Below are 21424 nucleotides of genomic sequence, written 5' to 3' on the forward strand. Positions count from 1 at the left end.
CTGGCTTTATGAAACACTGAATCAGAACTGTGTGTACGGAACCAAGAGGGTTCCTGTCTGCAGACACATTAAATACCTGACGTCCCATATTGCATTGAGACTGGCTTGGCTTTGAGATAAGTTACTTTTCAGTTTCCATAGCTCCAGAAATGATTAACATTAATCTGTTGTTTAAGTAGTAGGAAGCACATATGTATAAGATGCATATCTTGAGTTTACAATGCCTAGGAAACATCCTGATGCTGTTTAGTCATGAATTAAACAGTAGACAGAATACTGTGGATGCATAACCCTGCATCATCCCAAAAAATTAATTGGTGGATTAAAACTATCAATACCAGAGGCTAAGTTTTCTTACTGATTTTTAAGAGTCAAAAGCCTTGCTTTTCATTTGAGTGTATTTGTGACTGCATAACCTTAGTAAAATAATGGTGAATAATAGCTGTTTAAATGCAAGTTTTAAGCACTGAGTAAATAAGATCATTTAAATCAGACACAGCTGTTAAGTATAACTTTTGAAATACATAGATATTTTGTTTCCTGGACAGTTTAATACATTGTATGCATTGGTTTAAGATGTGTAAAATATAAATGTCACAAATAAGCCCGAGTCAGTTTTTGAACAGGGGAAGAATACTATACTGGTACAGTGGTACCTTGACTTACGAGTTTAATTCGTTCCGTGACCGAGCTCGTAACTCAATTTTCTCGTATATCAAATAAATTTTTCTCATTGCAATTAACTGAAATGCCATTAATCCATTCTAGCCCCCAAAAAAAACACCCCAATTTTTTTGTTATGTGTTTTTAAATAACAAAAATGTATTTATAAATATATATATTAAAACATAAAACACAAAAGAGAATGTAAAGAAATAAACTGGTTTTATAAAGTGTATTTACTTTGGAGATCAGACATTTGCTTTCGTTGGTGGAATTCCTGAGTCTCGAGGGGCAGGAGAAAATACTTTAGTACAACGCTAATATGAGCTCTACGGCTTATTTATATATCAGAATTGATCTAGCATGACATGATAACACTATAAGTAACATAGAAACATGATATATACTCTAGAATGAATAAAATAAGCCATAATATAGCATGTGTCCAGGACCAGTCCGAGCTTATAAAATCATTACTGCTGCTTCCTATAAAATGTGCTCTGGTCCTGGGTAAGAGAAAATGGAGTTTTTGAGAGGCTAACTGCACTAGATCACGGGAGCCCGGCCCGCACTCCCGGTGAATATCTCAGAAGTAAGTTATTGACTTATTTCGTGAAGCCCACCATTTATTATTGAAATAAATGCAATAATATTGGCAGGAATCATAAAAAAATGATTGTTCTACAATTGGCTTGTGGAATATTGGAAATATTCCAGATATTTTGGGATTTGTTTGGGAGTAAAGGGCAAGATATTTTCCAAATATCAAAAACTTTGCAACTTTATTTTTTGTAGAATAGCTAAAGATAATTACACGATTACCTCCAGTGAGAACATCGCACTAGCATTGTTTTATAATTACCAAGTCCCAAAACCACCTTTTGTTGTGCCATTTAAGCCAGGGTTCTTGCCAAATGTCATTTTCAGTAAATATTTTTTTTCATTTGTTTTTTGGCAAAATAACTGCTCACTAGGTTGGTAGACAGCAACCACCCAGGGAGGTACTACCGTCCTACCAAATGAGTGTGAAACAATCCTGTAATTGTTTTTCATGATGGTAGGATTGCCGGTGTCTTTTTGTCTCATAAACATGCAAGGTTGCAGGTATGTCTTCATACTTCTACTGACACTTAGGTCACACTACACATGCATGTACAAGCATATATATACTAACCCCTCTGGATTTTCTTCTATTTTCTTCCTAGTTCTTGTTTATTTCTGCTTATCTCCATGGGGAAGTGGAACAGAATTCTTCCTCCGTAAGCTATGCATGTCATACGAGGCGACTAGATGCCGGGAGCAATGGGCTAGAAACCCCTTGTCCTGTATAAATTGCTAAAAAGAAGAACTTTATGAAATTGGAATGTTTGAATGTGAGTGGATGTAGTGCAGATGATAAGAAAGAAGTGATTACAAAAGTTATGAATGAAAAGAAGCTGGATGTCCTAGCCCTAAGCAAAACAAAGCTGAAGGGGGTAGGGGAGTTTCAGTGAGGAGAAATAAGTGGGATTAAGTCAGGAGTATCTGAGAGAGTTAGAGCTAAAGAAGGGGTAGCAATAATGTTAAAGGATCAGTTATGGAGAGAGAAGAGGGAATATAAATGCATAAATTCAAGGATTATGTGGATTAAAATAAGGGTCGGATATGAAAAGTGGGTCATAATAAGTGTGTATGCACCTGGAGAAGAGAGGAGTGTAGAGGAGAGAGATTTTGGAAGATGTTAAGTGAGTGTGTAGGAACCTTCGAGCGAATTGAAAGAGTAATTGTGGTAGGGGACCTAAATGCTAAAGTAGGAGAAGCATTTAGAGAGGGTGTGGTATGTAAGTTTGGGGTGCCAGGTGTAAATGATAATGAGGAGCATTTGATTGAACTTTGTATAGAAAGGGGTTTGGTTATAGGTAACACACATTTTAAGAAAAAGAGGATAAATAAGTATACAAGATATGATGTAGGGTGAAATGACAGTAGTTTGATGGACTACATATTGGTAGATATAAGACTGTTAGGTAGACTTCAGGATGTACATGTTTATAGAGGGGCCACACATATATCAGATCACTTTTTAGTTGTAGCTACAGTGACAGTAAAAGGTAGATGGGATACAAGGAAAATGGAAGCAGCAAGTAAGAGAGAAGTGAACGTTTATAAACTAAAGGAGGAGGCATTTAGGGTAAGATATAAACAACTGTTGGAGGACAGATGTGCTAGTGAGAATACAGGCAATGGGGTAGATGATGTATGGGGTAAGTTTAAGTATATAGTGTTAAGAGTGTTCAGCAGAAGTTTGTGGTTACAGGATAGTGGGTGTGGGAGGGAAGAAGAGTGAGTGGTGGAATGATGATGTAAAGAGAGTAGTAAGAGAGAGTTAGCATATGAGATGTTTTTACAAAGTAGAAGTGATGCAAGGAGGAAGAAGTATATATGGAGAGAAAGAGAGGTTAAAAGAGTGGTGAAGCAATGTAAAAAGAGAATAAATGAGAGAGTGGGTGAGATGTTATCAACAAATTTTGATGAAAATAAGAAAAAGTTTTGGAGTGAGATTAAGATGAGAAAGCCTATGGAAAGAATGGGTTTGTTAAAAATAGGAGAGGAGAGTTATTAAATGTTGAGTTAGAGGTATCGGGAAGATGGAGGGAATATTTTGAGGAATTGTTAAATGTTGATGAAGATAGGGAAGCTGTGATTTCGTGTATAGGGCAAGGAGGAATAACATCATCTAGGACTGAGGAAGAACCGGTTGTGAGTGTGGGGGAAGTGCATGGGGCAGTGAGTAGAATGAAAGGTGGTAAAGCAGCTGGGATTGATGGGATAAAGATAGAAATGTTAAAAGCAGGTGGGGATATAGTTTTGGAGTGGTTAGGATTTTTTATTTAATAAATGAATGGAAGAGGGTAAGGTACCTAGGGATTGGCAAAGAGCATGCATAGTTCCTTTGTATAAAGGCAAAGAGGACAAAAGAGTGTAAAATTTATAGAGGAATAAGTCAGTTGAGTATACCTGGTAGTGTATGGTAGAGTTGTTATTGATAGAATTATGAGTAAGATGGAGAGCAGGTTAGCAGATGAACAAGGAGGTAGTGTAGACCAAGTGTTTGTAGTGAAACACACAGGTGAATATTATTTAGATAAGGGTAAAGAGGCTTTTGTGGCATTTATGGATTTGGAAAAGGCATATGATAAGGTGGAGGGGGGGGGCAAAGTGGCATTATTATTATAATCAAAAAGAAGCGCTAAGCCACAAGGACTATACAGCGCTGCAGGGCAGGAAGGAAGCGAGGGCATCAGGTGGCAAAAGGGAGATGGATGAGTAATAGGTTACGGATAACAGCGGGGTAGTGGATGGTGAAAGGGTAAAGGGCAGCAAGAGACTGAACTAGAAAGGGCTGAGGGGAGTGCGAAAAGTATCATCAGAGTTTGTGGAGTAAATCAGTTGTTGTCAAGAAGTCAATGAGAGAGTCAGGATTAAAGGAGGGTCCATCAGCAAGAAGGGAAGGTAAAGAGAGAGTAGTAGAACGAAGACGACGACGGAGGTAAATTCTGCGTGCTCGTTGATAGAGAGGGCAGTCTAACAGAATGTGGCTAATCGATACTGGAACTTGACACTGCTCACAGAGAGGAACAGGGTGCCTCTCCATGAGATACCCATGAGTAAGACGAGTGTGGCCAATGCAAAGGCGGGAGAGAGTGGTCTCCCAACCTCGGCACTGATAACAAGAAGACGGCCAGTAACCTATGCTCAGTTTAATAGAATGAAGTTTGTTACCGAGCAGAGTTGACCAACGTTGTTGCCAACGGGTGCAAAGGTGGGTAGCTATTGCAGCAAAATAGTCCAGAAATGGAACACCTCGATAGGAAATTGGTAAGTCATGTACTGCTGACCGCGCAGCAGTGTCTGCCTGTTCATTGCCCTGTACGTCGACATGACCAGGGACCCAACAAAAAACAATATCTTTATGTTTGGTAGAGATACGGCGTAGCCAAAGTTGGATACGGAGAACTAGGGGATGAGATGTATCAAATTTTCGTATAGCCTGTAGAGCACTAAGGGAGTCTGAGACTACTACAAATGATGACACAGGCATAGATGCGATACGAATAAGTGCTGCAAGAATGGCATACAGTTCAGCAGTAAAAATGCTAGCTGAAGATAGTAAATGCCCCCGCACGACGCTGTCCGGAAACACTGCTGCGAATCCGACGCCGTCTGAAGACTTAGAGCCATCTGTGTACACAGCGGTGGCATGAGAATGGGAGTGGAAGTGATCAAGAAAAAGAGAGCGGGAAGCCACCGTAGGCAGTTGAGCTTTCGAGCAAGGGAGTGAGAAAGAACAGACCCGAACAGCTGGAACTTCCCAGGGGGGTAGGGAAAAGTGAGATGCTACATGAACATATAAAGGTGGTAACTGAAGTGAAGACAAGAGTGAATGTAGGCGAAGAGAAAAGGGACGGAGCAAACAGGGGCGGCGAACGAATAAAGAATGTCTACTAATATCGGTGACCATTCTATAAATGGAAGGATTGTGTAGATCGTGAGAGCGTACATAGTAGCGAAGGCAATGGGCATCACGGCGATCAGACAAGGATGGAACATTCGCTTCTGTATAGAGGCTCTCAACAGGGGAAGAGCGAAAAGCACCAAGGCACAAACGTAATCCTTGGTGATGGATAGAGTTAAGGCTAGAGAGAGTAGCAGGAGAGGCCGCGGAATAAATCTGGTCACCATAATCGAGTTTCGATAAAACGAGGGCTGAATGTAGGCGAAGCAGAGTTCGACGATCAGCTCCCCAGGAAAGATGAGCAAGGGTTTTAAGAAGGTTTAGCCGGCTGTGACAAGTTGCCTTCAGAGAGGTAATGTGAGGTTTCCAGGATAACCTACAGTCAAAGAGAAGGCCTAGAAACCTGACTGTATCACGTTCGGGGATACGGGAGCCATAGAGATACAAAGGATGATCGGAGATAACAGAGCGTCTAGTGAAAGTAATTTGGCGAGTTTTGGTACTTGAAAATTTAAACCCATGCGTGGTGGCCCAAGTGGAAACACGGTCGACCGCATGCTGGAGAGAAACTGCAATAAGATGACAGTCAGCACCTGCACAAGCAATAGCGAAGTCATCAACATAGAGTGATGACCAAATATTGGGTGGAAGAACAGAGGCCAAATCATTTATAGCAAGGAGAAAAAGTGTTGTGCTTAGAACACATCCCTGAGGGACACCTTCAGCTTGGACGAAGTCCGGGGAAAGAACATTATTGACTTGAACACGGAAATGTCTGTCAGTTAAAAAGTTCTTAAGGAAGGATGGTAGATTGCCTCGGAGGCCTAAGGAATGGGCCTGGGCCAAAATATTATACCTCCAAGTTGTGTCATATGCCTTCTCAAGGTCAAAAAATATGGCAGTAACCGAGTGATTATTCGCAAAGGCATTACGAACATACGTATCCAAGTGTAGTAAGGGGTCTATGGTAGAACGACCCTTACGAAAGCCATATTGACTAGCGGAGAGACTGTTGTGTGTCTCTAAATACCACATTAAACGTCGATTTACAAGACGTTCCATCACTTTGCAAACTGCACTAGTAAGAGCGATGGGACGATAGTGGGAGGCATCATGTCCTGTAGTACCCGGTTTGCGGAAAGAGAGAACAATGGCAGATTTCCACAGCTGGGGAAGAACTCCTTGTGCCCAAATAAGATTGAAGAGGTGTAAGAGGACTACAAGGGCTGACCGATGTAAATGTTGTAACATACGAATATGAATGTCGTCAGGCCCAGCTGCCGATGATCGGCAAGCTGAGAGCGTTGCCTCCAGTTCTTGAAGTGTAAAAGGCACATTATACTGTTCTTCTCTGAGAGAAGAAAAGTCCAAGGGTACTAACTCTCTGGCAGACTTTGAGGAAAGAAACGAGGGGCATAGATGGAGCCCTCGGGAAATACGGACCAGATGTGTGCCAAGTTCAATGGCAACGTCGAGAGGGTTTGCTACATCAACACCAGCGACCCGTAGAACAGGAGCCGGGTCAGGAGAGTATTTACCACTCAATTTCCTCACTTTTTTTCCAGACTGCACTCATAGAAGAAGCAGAGGTGATGGTGGAAACATAGTCTCGCCAACAAGTGCGTTTAGCTTCACGGATGATACGGCGAGCAATCGCACGCTTCTGCTTAAAATCGAGAAGTCTCTCAGCGGTTCTATTGTACCGGTACCTGCCCCATGCAGCACGTTTCAAACGTACTGCACGAGCACAAGCAGGAGACCACCAAGGCACGCACTTCTGAGAATGCCTGCCTGAGGTTTGGGGTATAGAATGAGAAGCTGCGGTATAAACTGACGTCGAGAAGATGTGTAGGAGCTCATCAATGGAGGATGAAGAAGGAACCTCACTAAAAGCAGTGAGGTGTGAGTAAAGATCCCAGTTTGTCCGATCAAATTGCCAGCGAGGGCTACGGAAAGGTGGTGAATAGGAAGGAGAAGTAAGAATGATCGGAAAATGATCGCTGTCATGTAAGTCCGGTAGAACAGACCAGGTGAAGTCTAGTGCAGTGGAGGAAGAGCAGACTGATAGATCGATGCAAGAGAGAGTATGAGTACGAGGATCAAAATGGGTGGGAGTACCCGTATTTAAAACATGGAGGGGGTGAGAGGCGAGAAAAGCCTCCAACTGGATGCCACGTGAGTCACAATGAGACTCCCCCCCCAGAGGAAATGGTGGGCATTAAAATCACCAAGTAACAGAAGTGGTGGTGGTAAGGATGAAACAAGAAAGGCAAAGTCTGGGATAGAAAATGCTCGAGAAGGAGAGAGATATAAAGAACATATTGTAAACCACTTATTCAAGTGGATACGGGCTGCAGTGTAATGCAGCGAGGTATGGACAAATAGTTGACAGTACGGAATATCATTGCGTAGAAGAAGGGCACTTTCATTAAAGGTCCCATCTGAGAAAGGATCCGAAGAATACAATAAATTATAGTCTGAGATAGGTTGGAAGACAGCCGAGTGTAATTTTGGTTCTTGTAAGCAAGCACCAACAGGGGAAAACCTGGAAAGCAACATCTGAAGCTCGCCCCGATTATCCCTGAGGCCGCGGATATTCCACTGTAAATAGGCCATGATTGGCGATGAAGAAAATACCAGGAATCTGTAGGTAAAGGCACCTACGGACTAGAGGGGTTAGAAAAGTCAACGTGTGGTGGCATTGGAAGATGTTCAAGTAGCGAAGGAACGGAGCGTTGCGAAGAATGGGGTTGTGAAGATGGAGGAGAGGGAAGAGAAGGAACAGGAAGTGAATCAGTGTCCATTGAAGGTTTAGTCTCTGCAATATATTCTGAAATGGCTTCAAGTGTTTCTGAATTCAAAGATGTATGGGAGACCATATTGGAGATAGGAGGAGGAGGGTGAGTAAAGATTGGGACAGTAATGGACTGTACCAAAGTAGAGGGGGAGGGAGGAGTGTAAGGGACTGGAGATGAAGTGTGGGGGGGGACAGAAGAGGCAGAAACCTGGGAGGTGACAGAAGAGGGAGAAACTTGGGAGGGGACGGGGGTGGAAGGCATAGTACGAGGAGGAGGGTGAATCTCCACACTTGTAATAGAGCCAGAGAGAGGGGAAGAACTAGGTACAGAGACTGGAAAGGTAAAGTGTAGAGGTGGAAGAAGGGAAGGAAGGGGCAAAGAAGATTTGAGCAATGTGGATTTTTTTGACTTCTGAGTAGAGGGGCGATTGGTATTAGGTGTCGTACAAGGTCTTGTCGATACTGGGACTTGTGAGGAAGGACGCAACGATGTGAGAACAGACTGAGTTGTAGTCGGGACGTCAGAGCCAAGGACAGCAAAAGGATTAGATGCCGGAGTGGCTATGGGAGGGGTAACAACAGAGGAGGCTGCAGAAGATGGGACTCCAGAAGTGGGGGGGATGTTTGGAAACACGAGAATAAGAAACACGGGGTAATCTCCCTTGGAGGCGGAGATAAGTAACTGCCATAGCATAAGGGAGACCTTCTGCCTCTTTGAGGCAACGGATTTCACGTTCATTTAAGTAGACCTGGCAACGGCGGGAGTACGAAGGGTGAGCTTCATTACAATTAAGGCAAGATGGAGGTTGACTGCAAGATGTATTAGAATGGTCGTCGGCACCACAGACTGGGCATTCGGCCATAGATCTGCAATATTTCGCTGGGTGACCAAAATGCCAGCAATTTCTACATTGTTGCGGTGTAGGTATCACCTTTCGAACTTGTAACCGATGTCCCGCGACATATACAGAGGACGGGAGTTCTCGGCTGTCAAAAGTTAAACGAGCCACATTGCAAGGGTAACGTCTCCGCCCCCGGGCAGGAAGGACACAAGTGTCTACTTTGAGGATTGGGAGATCCTGGAGTTCCAACTGTTCAAAAATGTCATTGCCACATGACTGGAAATTCTGTTGGACTATGGTATGGGGCAGAATGACAGTACCACTACAAGAATTGAGAGAAAGATGTTTTTCAATAATGATAGGAGTAGTATCGATATTCGAAAGGAGAGAAAGATCATGAGCTTGGGTAGCATTCTGGACAGTGACGATGCGCGTACCGCTCTTGAGAGCATGAAATGAAATATCTCTACCAACATGACGCAGGAGCGCTTTGCCAATACTATGGTCAGAAAGGTAGGCAGAAGAAGAAGTCGGTCTTAAAGAATTTAGTCCATTGTGTGGTCCGAAACTGAGCGTGGAGAGGGAGTGCTTGACGTGTCGGTCTTTTCCCGAGTAGAATGGGAAGGTAACGAAGGAGCATCATCAGGAGATTGACGTTGGCGTTTAGGAGTAGGACCGGAGTTGGTCCGGCGTGAAATGGGCGGGCGATTCGAAAATTGCCGTACCGTAGAGGGAGAAGCCGGAAGCATAGTCAAAGGAGAGCGGAGTTCAGACAAATCGAAGGAGTCAGTCGAAGCCCCTGTACCTGAAGCGGGTGAGGAAACAGCACCAGCAAGAGGTACAGGGGCATCAGGAGTGTCCAAAGAGTGGTCTAAACACAAGGCAGGGTCAGAATGGGGTGCGGTATCAAGAAGGGGCCCAGGGGTAGTGGGTTCATGGATTGGGTTCTCCATGGTTAGGTTACTCCTTTGCTTTTTATTTTTAAGAAAAAAAAAGAAAGAAGAAAAGAAAATAAAAATAAAAAAAAAGAATAAAAAAAGGGGGGAGCGGGGAGGAATAGTTCCCAGGAGGAATGAAAGGGCCGGAAATCTCCCTCCGCGCCCAAGAGGACCTCAGCACCGCTAGTAGCGCAGATGCAGCATGGAACCCGTGCCATACCCTACCCTTCATGCCAGTAAACCAGCAATCTGGGATAGCAACCTCACATCTGCCGAGCTACCTTGGTGGACAAAAGAGAGGGCGGCCGTATATCCGCCACAAAGCATACCTCCTTCGGCCACCACCCCCGGAATGGGATGGACCCCGGTGTCCTTTCCCCTACCTAGGAACTAGCACGCCTGTGGGAGAAATCCCAAAGGCCAAAAAGAGGAAGGGCAAAAGGGAGGGGTGGGGAGGAGGAGGAGGAATGGAAAAAGGGGAGGATGGGATAGGGGAGGGGAGAATGGGGGGTAATTAGGTTCGGTCTGAGGAAGAAGACCGACAGGGCTAATTCCTCAGACCAAGAGCCTCTTCACCACGCCAAGGAGCCCCCCTTGAAGAGGGGGCAAAGTGGCAGATGTTGCAAATGTATGGGATAGGAGGTAGGTTATTGAAAGCGGTAAAAAGTTTTTACGGGGATAGTGAGGCTCAGGTTAGAGTATGTAGGCGAGAGAGGGATTATTTCCCAGTAAAAGTAGGCCTTAGACAGGGATGTGTGATGTCATCATGGTTCTTCAATATATTTATAGATGGAGTAGTAAGAGAAGTGAATGGTTGGGTGTTGGCAAGAGGTTGAAAGATAAAGAATCTAACACAAAGTGGGAGTTGTCACAGTTGCTCTTTGCTGATAACACTGCTTTTGGGAGATTCTGAAGAGAAGTTGCAGAGGTTGGTTGATGAGTTTGGTAGAGTATGTAAAAGAAGGAAGTTAAAAGTGAATATAGGAAAGAGTAAGGTGATGAGGATAACAAAAAAAAAAAAAAAAATTAGGTAACGGAAGATTGGATATCAGATTGGAGGGAGAGAGTATGGAGGAGGTGAATGTGATCAGATATTTGGGAGTGGACGTGTCAACAGATGGGTCTATGAAGGATGAGGCGAATCATAGAATTGACGAGAGGAAAAAAGCAAGTGGTGCACTGAGGAGTCTGTGGAGAGAAAGAACTTTATTCATGAAAGAATAGAGGGGAATGTGTGAGAGTATAGTTATACCAACGCTCTTGTATGGGTGTGAGGCATGGGTTGTGAATGTTGCAACAAGAAGGCTGGAGGCATTGGTGATGTCATGTCTGAGGGCAATGTGTGGTGTGAATATAATGCAGAGAATCCATAGTTTGGGGATTAGAAGGCAGTGCAAGATTACCAAAACTATTATCCAGAGGGCTGAGGAGGGGTTATTTAGATGGTTTGGACATGTAGAGAGGATGCAACAAAATAGAATGACTTAAAGTATACAAATCTGTAGTGGAAGGAAGGCGGGGTTGGGGTCAGCCTAGGAAAGGTTGGAGGGAGGTGGTAAAGGAGGTTTTGTGTGTGAGGGGCTTCGTCTTCCAGCAAGCATACATGAGCGCATTAGACAGGAGCGAATGGAGACAAATGGTTTTTAGGACTTGACGTGCTGTTGGAGTGTAAGCAAGGTAACATTTATGAAGGTATTCAGGGAAAACAGCAGGCCAGATTTGAGTCCTGGAGATGGGAAGTACAGTGTCTACACTCTGAAGGAGGGGTGTTAATGTTGCAGTTTTATAACTGTAGTGTAGGCATGGCTCTGGCAAGACAGTGATGGAGTGAGTGATGAAAGTTTTTCTTTTTCGGGCCACCCTGCCTTGGTGGGAAACAGCCAGTGTGTTAATAATAATAATAATACGTACATAATAACTTCTCGGTCATAACTCTAATTTTGGCTCATAACTCAAAGCAAAAAATCGACTGAGTGACGGCTCGTAACTTGGAAAACCCGTAAGTTAGGGCACTCATAAGTCAAGGTACCACTGTATTTTATAAGAGTTCTGTAGGTTTCCACTTAAAATTTTAATGCCTTTATGAAAAATTTTCTAGCTAGTGTTCAGAATTTTGAACCTATTTTCCCATAGACACCCAAGTTATAAGATGACTTCAACCATAATATTCATTATATAACTTTTTAAACTTGCAAACTGTATACTACATTCGGATAAGTCTCTGTTCCGTTTCCTCCCCTCCCTCCCATTTCCTTGCCCATCTCCCACTCTTTTATTGCATCTGACAACCTTGCATAGGCAGCAGAAATAATACTGCTTCCTTTCTCCCACATCACTCCTGTTAATACTACAGGGTCATCTGTAATTGGTCTTCTTCCTTTGCTCCTGCTCTTTCACATTGCCACTGATGCATCACTGCACTGCCAACAGTATTAAGATGTTTGAACCCCCTCTCACGCATCACATCTGCCACAACACACAAGGGCAGTAGCTATATGACTACCTTACTTTCACATCACTTCTGACAAATCTACAAGACCAGCAGCAACATGACTGCCTTTCTTTGTGCCAGACATAATATATGTATTCCTGTGTTGTATAGTGGGGAGGAAGGGTGGTTGGGAGATATTTTGAGTTGACACCCCACACTGGTTGAGAACATGGCCACCCAGCCAGTCACTACCTGTAATTATGAAGTCTTCAATTCTCAATTAACCTTTACCAAACAAATGAGAGTGCACCACACATGCATAAAATAAAACATATAAAATATCAGTGCATTTGGTAAAAACTACCAGAGAAAAATACTAATATATGCCACCTTTAACCATCATATATACTGAACATACAATTCTTAACATGCCTCAACACATGCATAAAATGAACACACAAATTATAAAAACATTTTTGGAATACTGATAATGTCTTTCTTGCCAAAGATATATTGCTTTGCTTATATCAGTCACAAAATTTGGCAGGCCAAGTTTGCGTTCATGAATAATTAATTATCCAGTTTCAAAGTCAGTATCGTAAATCAGATCATTATACGTTGAGAACCTACTGTATTTTAAAATAATGCTTTTAACAACTTTCAGGTTCTTTCAGAGTTGTGTGGAAAGCATCGCATCATTGTCAACCATGCTGAGAGGATGACTAGGCTGCTGGACATGTGAGTGGTATCTGAACATCCAGTAAATTGCAGACTATGAAACTAAACTGAACCAAAAATATTTGGTGACAATTAAAAGATTTAGTTGGGTGGCTAGGAGAATTTCTGGAGTACTGTACTTGCCTGTTTTGTAGATCAAGGATACAGAAAGTAGAATTGAGGTGCTTAATTTTATCAAGAAAAAGATAATTTCTCACTCTTCAGTAAGAGACCAATGTTAGTCAGCACAGTATGGAAAACATAAATGTTTAATGGGGAAAAATAAAATTAAAATGTGTAGACTGGTATAGAAGAGTGCAGTTCCCAAATAAAGATTTTTTTTTTTATTAACACATCGGCTGTCTCCCACCAAGGCAGGGTGTCCCGAAAAAGAAAAACTTTCACCATCATTCACTCCATCACTGTCTTGCCAGAGGTGCGCTTACACTACAGTTATAAAGCTACAACATTAATAATTATATATGAAAACAAGTGCTAAATCTGTATGGGTCATATATTGTAGATTTAGTACTACTTGTCTTTAGTACTATTGACTTTTAACCCTTAAACTGTCCAAACGTAAATCTACGTTTGTGCGTGTAGCTCTCCGACCTTGATTTTCTCCATAAGAAAACATGTAAAAAAAAATGTAGATCTACGTTTGGAGTGCTACACAAGCGAACATAGATCTATGGACAGTTTAAGGGTTAAGCAAACTATGACTTGAGCATGAATGACTTCTACAGTAGTTGGGTGACTTCAGGTTTATGAGAAGCAGTAAACAGATTTAAAGATTCCATGGCAGGTACAGTACCTCTTTCAGCATTTTTAGAAAATATAGTAGTACTGTATTTTCATTATATGGACACTGTATATAAATGGGTTTATAATTTTCACTTTTGTCCCCAATTTCATTTGTTGCTTTATCCACCTACATTCTAAGCCACGTACTGTATTCCAATATACCATGCATTTTCTGTGTTCATAAATCATAACGCTAACATTTATCAGTTACTGCCTATCTCTGTTTTGTGAATTCTCTTCAACAGTTGGATTTCTAATGCCACTCAATTTTTTTACAACTTAACTCAAATATTCCACTGCCATACATTTTTGGAAATTGAACTGTCTTAATATATTCTTCCCTTCCTGCTCATGAAGATCTCTTACTGAATTAGTTTTCTCATCTATCATACTTTTAGAAAATCTTAAATCTTCACATTTCCACCTGCTTCACTTGATCAAATTCATCCTTAGCTCAAACTTTCCTCTTAATGGCATTTTTTTTCAGTTTACTACTGTACTAATACATGCTTAAGAAGTTCTATAATTAATATAAAGTCTCTCAAGAATGCTCGTATGCATTTTCATTACACATACACAGTCCTGCTTCTCTTCTAATATGCAGTGTACGTTTTCCAGCTGTCGTCAGTCTTAATCGGGAGCAAGAGGCTAGTAACGCCTTCTGTATAAATTGCTAAATTTTTTAGAAAAACTTGTTTTTCTTTTTAAGTCACCCTCTTCGGTGGAATACGGCCAGTTTGTTGAGAGAAAAAATAAATTCTTATTTTTAAGGGCAAAACAAAAATTGTGAATATATTTTTAATGCCACACTACTCACTCATCTTTTACTTTATTTTAGGATTTTATAGCTAATAGTGTACTACAATACCCATAATTTTCTTTATAAAAGATGTGTCAGTAGAACATTTTTTATTTTTATTATTGTAATAAGGCTACTGTATATACAATATTGTACTGTGTATTCATCAACTTGTACATGTTATGTCTTTCATTTGTAAGTTTGTATTCTGTCTTTTCTAAGTTTAGTACTTGTACCTTGCTGATTAAATCATATTCATTAGCAGCTGTATTTTGTTCCATATTGTTAAGTTCAAAAAGTACATTTCAGTACAGCGTCTCCTCACTTAACAATGGAGTTCCGTTCCTAAGACCACGTAGTTAAACAAATTCATCGCTAAGTGAGGACCATACTATAATGGTAGTGGGTTTGTGTCAACCATCTTTGATAGTTTTTAATGTCATTTTTGCACCTTTTACTGTATAGTGAAATAAACAGAATAGAGGAAATCAGCTCTAATATACATTATTTAGGTATGAATACTGGTCAGAGAGCCTGTCATACGTCCGAGGCGTCAGTAAACGAGTATGTCGCTAAGTGAGGAGAGGCTGTACTGTAGCTATGAACCACTCCAGTAAGTTCCATTTTAACTAATCTTTTTTGTGCTTAGAAAATATTATACAGTAGTTAACTTTTTTGATATACTGTATTTATTATTATAAAGCCATTTATTTTTATGCAACAATTATCCTAAGTGGTTACTTATTATTTATAAAAACCTGTAGATCATACACTAATGGCTTTTTAACAAGCTGGCCATCTCCCACTGAGGCTTTTTGTGTAGTATATCCACAAAAGAACACCAAACCCACATGAGTTTTTCAAAGTTGACATTTTCATAATGTGCTAAAACAAATCTTATGTTGCACATTAAACAAACTCAATTTTTATTTATTTTGCAGAGGCTTGTCATATGGTTTAGCACTTCTTTTTGATTATAATAATAATCCAGTCACACAAATATATAAATATTAATTTTATAAAATATTTTATACCTTAAGTCAAAGATTTTTATAATAGTTTTTGAGCAAAAGAACTGCCTCAATTTTTTGATTGACTGAGGTAGTTCATTTCACTCAAATTGAGAGGCTTGAGGCATCTGCACATGCATACCCAATTAGCAAAGTATAGTGAAACCTCGATTTAACAACCCAGCATGGGGTAGTGTGTCCAGTAATGCTAATTGTAGTTAAATTTGAAATTTGGTTAATCCAATAGACCATAACAGTAATGGACAGTTCAGGAAATAATTATTTTTGTTAATTCTGGCAAATTTACCCACCAGATTGTAACATCAAACAATTCTGGATTTGGCCTCTGTTCATTGTTTCCATACATTGTTTCCATACATTGTTTCCATTAATTAAAATCGGAAATGCATTGTCGAGGTTTTACTACATACTCGAGGGTGTAAAATAAGCCAGAAAGACCATGTAGGGGAAGCAAATGAAAGGTATTGCATGGGAAAATAGCATTTATTAAAAGGATAATATGAAGTTCAAGAAAATGTGACAGACCACGAAGTGGCACTGCTGGGTGAATGTGACCGAAGAAAATGACCATCAATGCAAGAGGATACCACCACTTCTTCCACGGTAATGCTTGCAAGGCTGACCATGGCCAACCCATTACTACCTGTGCTGACCAGTTTAATACTAGTGCCATTTGGCCTACTGCCTATACTAATAGATGATATTTTGGAAAGAGGTGGTATAAAATACAAGATGGAGAAAAACAGTGGACTTTATCAAGTCACAAACTGATCTGCCTAGTGAGGGAGGATGAGCCTATATATAGGGATTGTAGTGAAGTGAGGAGTCAGGTTAGGCATTTTGTAGCTATAACCTTGGTAGCTTTAAACTTAGGTTGAGCAAATATATGACTGGAAAGTTGAGTTTGGGATGCATGAGCCAGCAAGCCCACTGCAGTGCTCCTCCATATTAATGAACTATTGCTATGTGGTATACCAGCATAAAAGTTTCCTGGCAAGAGACTCGGCTGTGTTGTAAAAGCCATTAGGGTTGATATTATTGGTTAGGTTGATTCTGACATCCTGCTTTAGCACTTCTTTTTGATTATAATAATAATCTGACATCCTGTATCTTTGGGTGTCTTCTTGTCAAAGATTTGTGCATTCTTGTAATTAAGTGGTTGTGGGAGTGTGTGTGAAAACAGCGTTGTTTAAGTCTCCATTTCTGCTGGCGTATTGGCGATCAGAAGCGTGTGTGTGTGTGTGTGGTCGTTTGACGTTTTGCCCACATATATTTTGTTACAATTTTTGCAAGGGATTGTGTATATCCTGCATTGGTTTGAACTTCTTAGTGGTAACTCTCAATGATGTCCTTGATTGTAGTACAGAAAATGGTGGCTACTTGAAATCTGGTCTTGGAGACTGTAGATGCTGTCCACATAAAATCTTAAAATTGCCTAGATAGGGCACCACTGAAAGAAGATAGTCCTCCCTAACACATTCATTGTCAAACATTACCAATATTCTAATTTTTTCAACAAACTGGCCTTATCCCACTGAAGCAGGGTGGCCCAAAAAGAAAAACAAAACTTTTCCTTTTTAACTTTAGTGATGTATACAGGAGAAGGGGGGTTACTAGCCCCCTGCTCCCGGCATTTTAGTCACCTCTTATGATGTTCATGGCTTACGGAGGAAGAATCCTGTTCCACTTCCCCATGGAGATTACCAATATTCTCTCCACTAAACTTCAAGTATCCACAGTCACTGTCTTCATTACATTCAAGGACATCACCAGTAAGACTACAAAGTTCAAACCACTCAAGGGTATACACAATCTTAATGATTGACAGAATATGTGTGGTCAGAACATCCAGAACACACATTCTAAACACCAATGTGCTGTATAGCCCTTGTGGCTTAGCGCTTCTTTTTGATTATAATAATAATAATAATAATAAACACCAATGTGCAAGCAGAAAAGACCTTTAAAAAAATGCCTGTGTTTGACACAAACTTTCACAACCACCTCATTAATTACAAAGGCATACAACTCGTTGCCAAGCTGTATAGCCCTTGTGGCTTAGCGCTTCTTTTTGATTATAATAATAATAATAACTCATTGCTAAGAAAGAAGACACCATGATATGCAGGATCTTATTGTCACTCATTAGCATAGCCAACAATTTCAGCTTCTACAACATAACTGAGCCTTTTGACAGGAAATTTCTAGTTCAGTATCCCATAAATATGGAGGAGCACTACAGTAGGCCTGCTGGCCCCATGCTAGACAGGTTCCTATAAAGTCCTGTCTTCTATTTATCCAACTCAAGTTCAAAGCCACCCTAGCCCATCTCTTCACCTCGCTAAGCTCCCTATGTATAGGCTCAACCTCCCTCTCAAGGCAGATCTATTTGACTTGATAAAGCCCACTGCATGGGCAAAACGTCAATAAAGGATCACATACTGCATTAGTCTTTCTCCAGTTCTGTTCTAGCATTACAACTTTCCTTTTGCAGTACAAATAAATTTTCCTATAATATAAAGGCTTTGGCCATATACAATATTTATTTAAGGTTGTAATCTTACTAAAATATAAACTCGCGTAATATGTTACACAAGTTTCCCCGGTATACATGTTTGTTACAAACAACTCTACATAATGTCATGCAATCAGTGGAGAACAAGTCACAATACTGTGGCTAGAACAATTCACGCCAAGCCTGTAAACTGTAAATGAAATTAAATGCCATTTCCATCCATCCTGGTTCACTACGAGGTCAACTCAATAATGGTACAGGATGGACTGAAATGTCATTTAGTTTCCATCTCAAATTTATGGGTGTGATATGGATGCAGTCAGTATTTTATGGTCCACTGTTTAAATTATTTTACAGCAACATACTAAGACTACAAAATATGCACGACAATAACATTAATTCAATCCTCTCTTTCTCCCACAAAGAAAAATAAAGCGTTCACATATTCTGCAAGTGTCGAAGGTAATGCTAAACTTCTCTTAAATAAATTTGTTCACCACTCACTGTTTGCCTGTCACAGGTGTGCATGCCATTTCAGTTACTTCTATATAATCTTCCCATGATTTTTCATAAATAGTAACATCACATTTACTGCTGGGTTTGTTTGTATTCTTACTGCAGGTTCTCAAGTCTTCAATTTGATCTTCCTTTAGACAAGATGTCCAGCTCACCAATATTTGCAACTTCCAGTTAAGACCTGCAACTACCTGTTAAAAATTACAATAATTAATTAAACAGTGCTCATTTTTCATAATCATGTAGAAAAAGAAATAAAAATTCTTACATAAATCCATAATATACAGTAATTTTTTACCAACCTGATTTTGAGCACTGATCACATTTTCAACAACTCTGACTTCAGGATCATCAGAAATTGCATCCATGGATTTCAAAGCAAATGCTGCTAATTCAATGACTTTTGGGTCAGAGACATTTACAGGTGAATATCCACCTGTTGCAGATCTCCTATCTCTAAAGCTTGGAAGCTCGTCAGAATCATCTTCTTCAGTGTCGTGGCGCCGGAAGTTTGTCCGACCAGAAGGATGATAGAAGCGCTTTATGGAAGAAAAACAAGTCAACATAAGTCAAAGCCTTTCCTTTCAATTGTCTGATTTTTATTTCTGTCTGGTAATTTTAATACAGTACAGTATTATGTACCGAAATAATTCTTATGCTATTTCTCTAGCAATGTTGCACTACACAGTAATAACTAACTAGTGTAATATTAAATACTGTTTCAAACTTGCTTTACCATTGTTCATTTGCCATTTCCCCACCTAAAGCAATAAGCTTTAATTATACTTACGTTTACTTCTACTCATATGTGTATTACTGTACATTTATAAAATATATTAGTGCTGTTATTATTAAGAATATACTGAAAATCTGCACATAGCCTTGCTGCCACAACTCTTGAAATTGTATCAATTAAAACTGAACTTCAAAAGGCCAGGGCCCATTGTTAACCTTAGTTACTTCATCAGACCGATCTTCGATGGACTCGTGGCTGGTGCTAGATGTCCCCCTGGATGGGTCGTAGAAACGCTTTAGGAAGGAAGAGGTACAATTGCCATTAGCGATGCCTCTTCCATGGCAATGGATCAAATTTTCAGGCATTTAGAGGATGAGGTTGCCATGTGAAATTACTGAAGGCTGAGGTAATTACACAATTAGAGAAGTGTGCAAGTAAGGATTAAAACAAGGGATTATAATCAAAATAAAATTGCATAGCCATGCACGAACTGTTTTTTTTTTTTTTTTTTAACGTACAAACAAAAACAAAACTGGGTGGAAATAAGTATGAAGCTAAATGTAAATTAATAAGGAAGGAAATATCCCAAAGATTAAAGAAACAGGGCCAAATTTTGAAAGCAGAGACTTTCATTGCCATCATAAACATGCTAATAAACAATAGCCACATTCAACTCCAAAGCTATTTCCAACACCCTCCTGATATAACAAAATGTTTAGCACAACAGCCAATTTGGCTTTTTGTGCCAAAGATTTTGCTATGGAAGACATCAGAACACATACTATTATACTTAACAAATTTTGTTTTAAATACTGTAAAAGTAAACAAATGTTTTCACAGGAGCTTACCTCATTGCTTTCATCACTCTCCACACTGTCTCTGACCAAAAACTGACTTTGGAACACTGGCCTGGCATGAGCAGTTGGATGCACACTGGGATACAAAACTTCAACAGAATCATCTGCTTTAAAGAAATCATCTTTCTCAGCACATCGGAGATTAGTCACAACTTTTCTCTTGAGCCAAGGCTGTGTCAAAACATGTGCCTCACACACCTGTAAGTTCAAGAATAAAACATAGAAAATTATGAAACACTCAAGCACAAAGTAATCCAGGCAGAGTAAATAAAAGTACAAAGCAAATAAATCGGACAAGATTTGCATTAGACACCTAGCATATTTCAAGAAGTAGAAAACACGTTTCTCTTAAACTTTATGGACCTTTCATTAAAATTCCCTTCAAGGCGAGAGGCTCTTGATGCAAGGAATTGAACCTATCCTACTCTTCCTTGTATCCCCTCAAGGGAGGTTCCTTGATGCTGGTAAGGGGCTCGATCGAGGGAATTGGAGCCATGATCCAATTTTCTGTATCAAGCCTGAATGCCTTCCATACCCCTCTCCCACACGTGCTGTGTAATCACTATGGGTTTAGTGCTCCCCCATGATAATTAATCTTCCTTGTATCAAACCTAATTGCCTCGAATTACCCCAGGCACTATAACCTGTATGGTCTTAGTTCTTTCAACTGAATGTTATAAAAATATTTTAACCAAAATTACAAAAGAGCAGATAAAAATGTCTTCCAGAACTTAGTAAATAACACAGTATTAGTGAAAGGTAACATGATCATATAAAACTACAATGACTTAAAGGTGGGGGACAAAGCCTAATTAACCAACAAAGTTCAGCCTTTCAGTACTGTACAGTATTATATCTTTTCCTTCTTTCAACAAACTGGCCGTATCCCACAGAGGCAGGGTGGGCCAAAAAGAAAAATGAAAGTTCTCTTGTAAACTTTAGTAATGTATACATGAGAAGGGGTTACTAGCCCCTTGCTCCCGGCATTTTAGTCGCCTCTTACAACACGCATGGCTTACGGAGGAAGAATTCCGTTCCACTTTCCGATGGAGATAAGAAGGAATAAACAAGAACTAGTAAGAAAATAGAAGAAAACCCAGAGGGGTGTGTATCTACATGTTTGTAAATGCATGTGTAGTGTGACCTCAGTGTAATTAGAAGTAGCAAGACATACCTGAAATCTCGCATGTTTACGAGTCAAAAGACACTAGCAGTCCTACCATCATGTAAAACAATTACAGGTTTCTGTTTTGCACTCACTTGGCATGATAGTACCACCCTGG

General features: G+C 40.3%; 1 protein-coding gene and 1 long non-coding RNA gene across 5 annotated transcripts in view; one reads left to right on the plus strand and one right to left on the minus strand.

Annotated features, from left to right (window-relative positions):
• The window catches only part of LOC138852852 (uncharacterized), a 54166-nt gene extending 38656 nt beyond the window's left edge, over positions 1-15510 (plus strand). The window contains exon 2 of the long non-coding RNA XR_011392130.1: positions 12831-15510. This is a non-coding gene — a long non-coding RNA (uncharacterized lncRNA). The remainder of the gene's footprint in view (positions 1-12830) is intronic.
• The window catches only part of LOC128689303 (uncharacterized), a 106746-nt gene that overhangs the window by 35861 nt on the left and 49461 nt on the right, over positions 1-21424 (minus strand). For 3 of the 4 annotated variants that reach the window (XM_070086101.1, XM_070086100.1, XM_070086103.1), the window contains 4 exons: positions 20133-20339; positions 19500-19577; positions 18851-19087; positions 18537-18739 (listed from right to left, as the gene is read on the minus strand). In XM_070086101.1, the coding sequence (XP_069942202.1) occupies positions 18537-18739; positions 18851-19087; positions 19500-19577; positions 20133-20339 (725 nt within the window). The remainder of the gene's footprint in view (positions 1-18536; positions 18740-18850; positions 19088-19499; positions 19578-20132; positions 20340-21424) is intronic. The other variant, XM_070086102.1, reaches the window with a different exon arrangement.

Source organism: Cherax quadricarinatus, chromosome 18 (genome assembly GCF_038502225.1).
Source record: "Cherax quadricarinatus isolate ZL_2023a chromosome 18, ASM3850222v1, whole genome shotgun sequence".
Lineage (NCBI taxonomy): Eukaryota > Metazoa > Arthropoda > Malacostraca > Decapoda > Parastacidae > Cherax > Cherax quadricarinatus.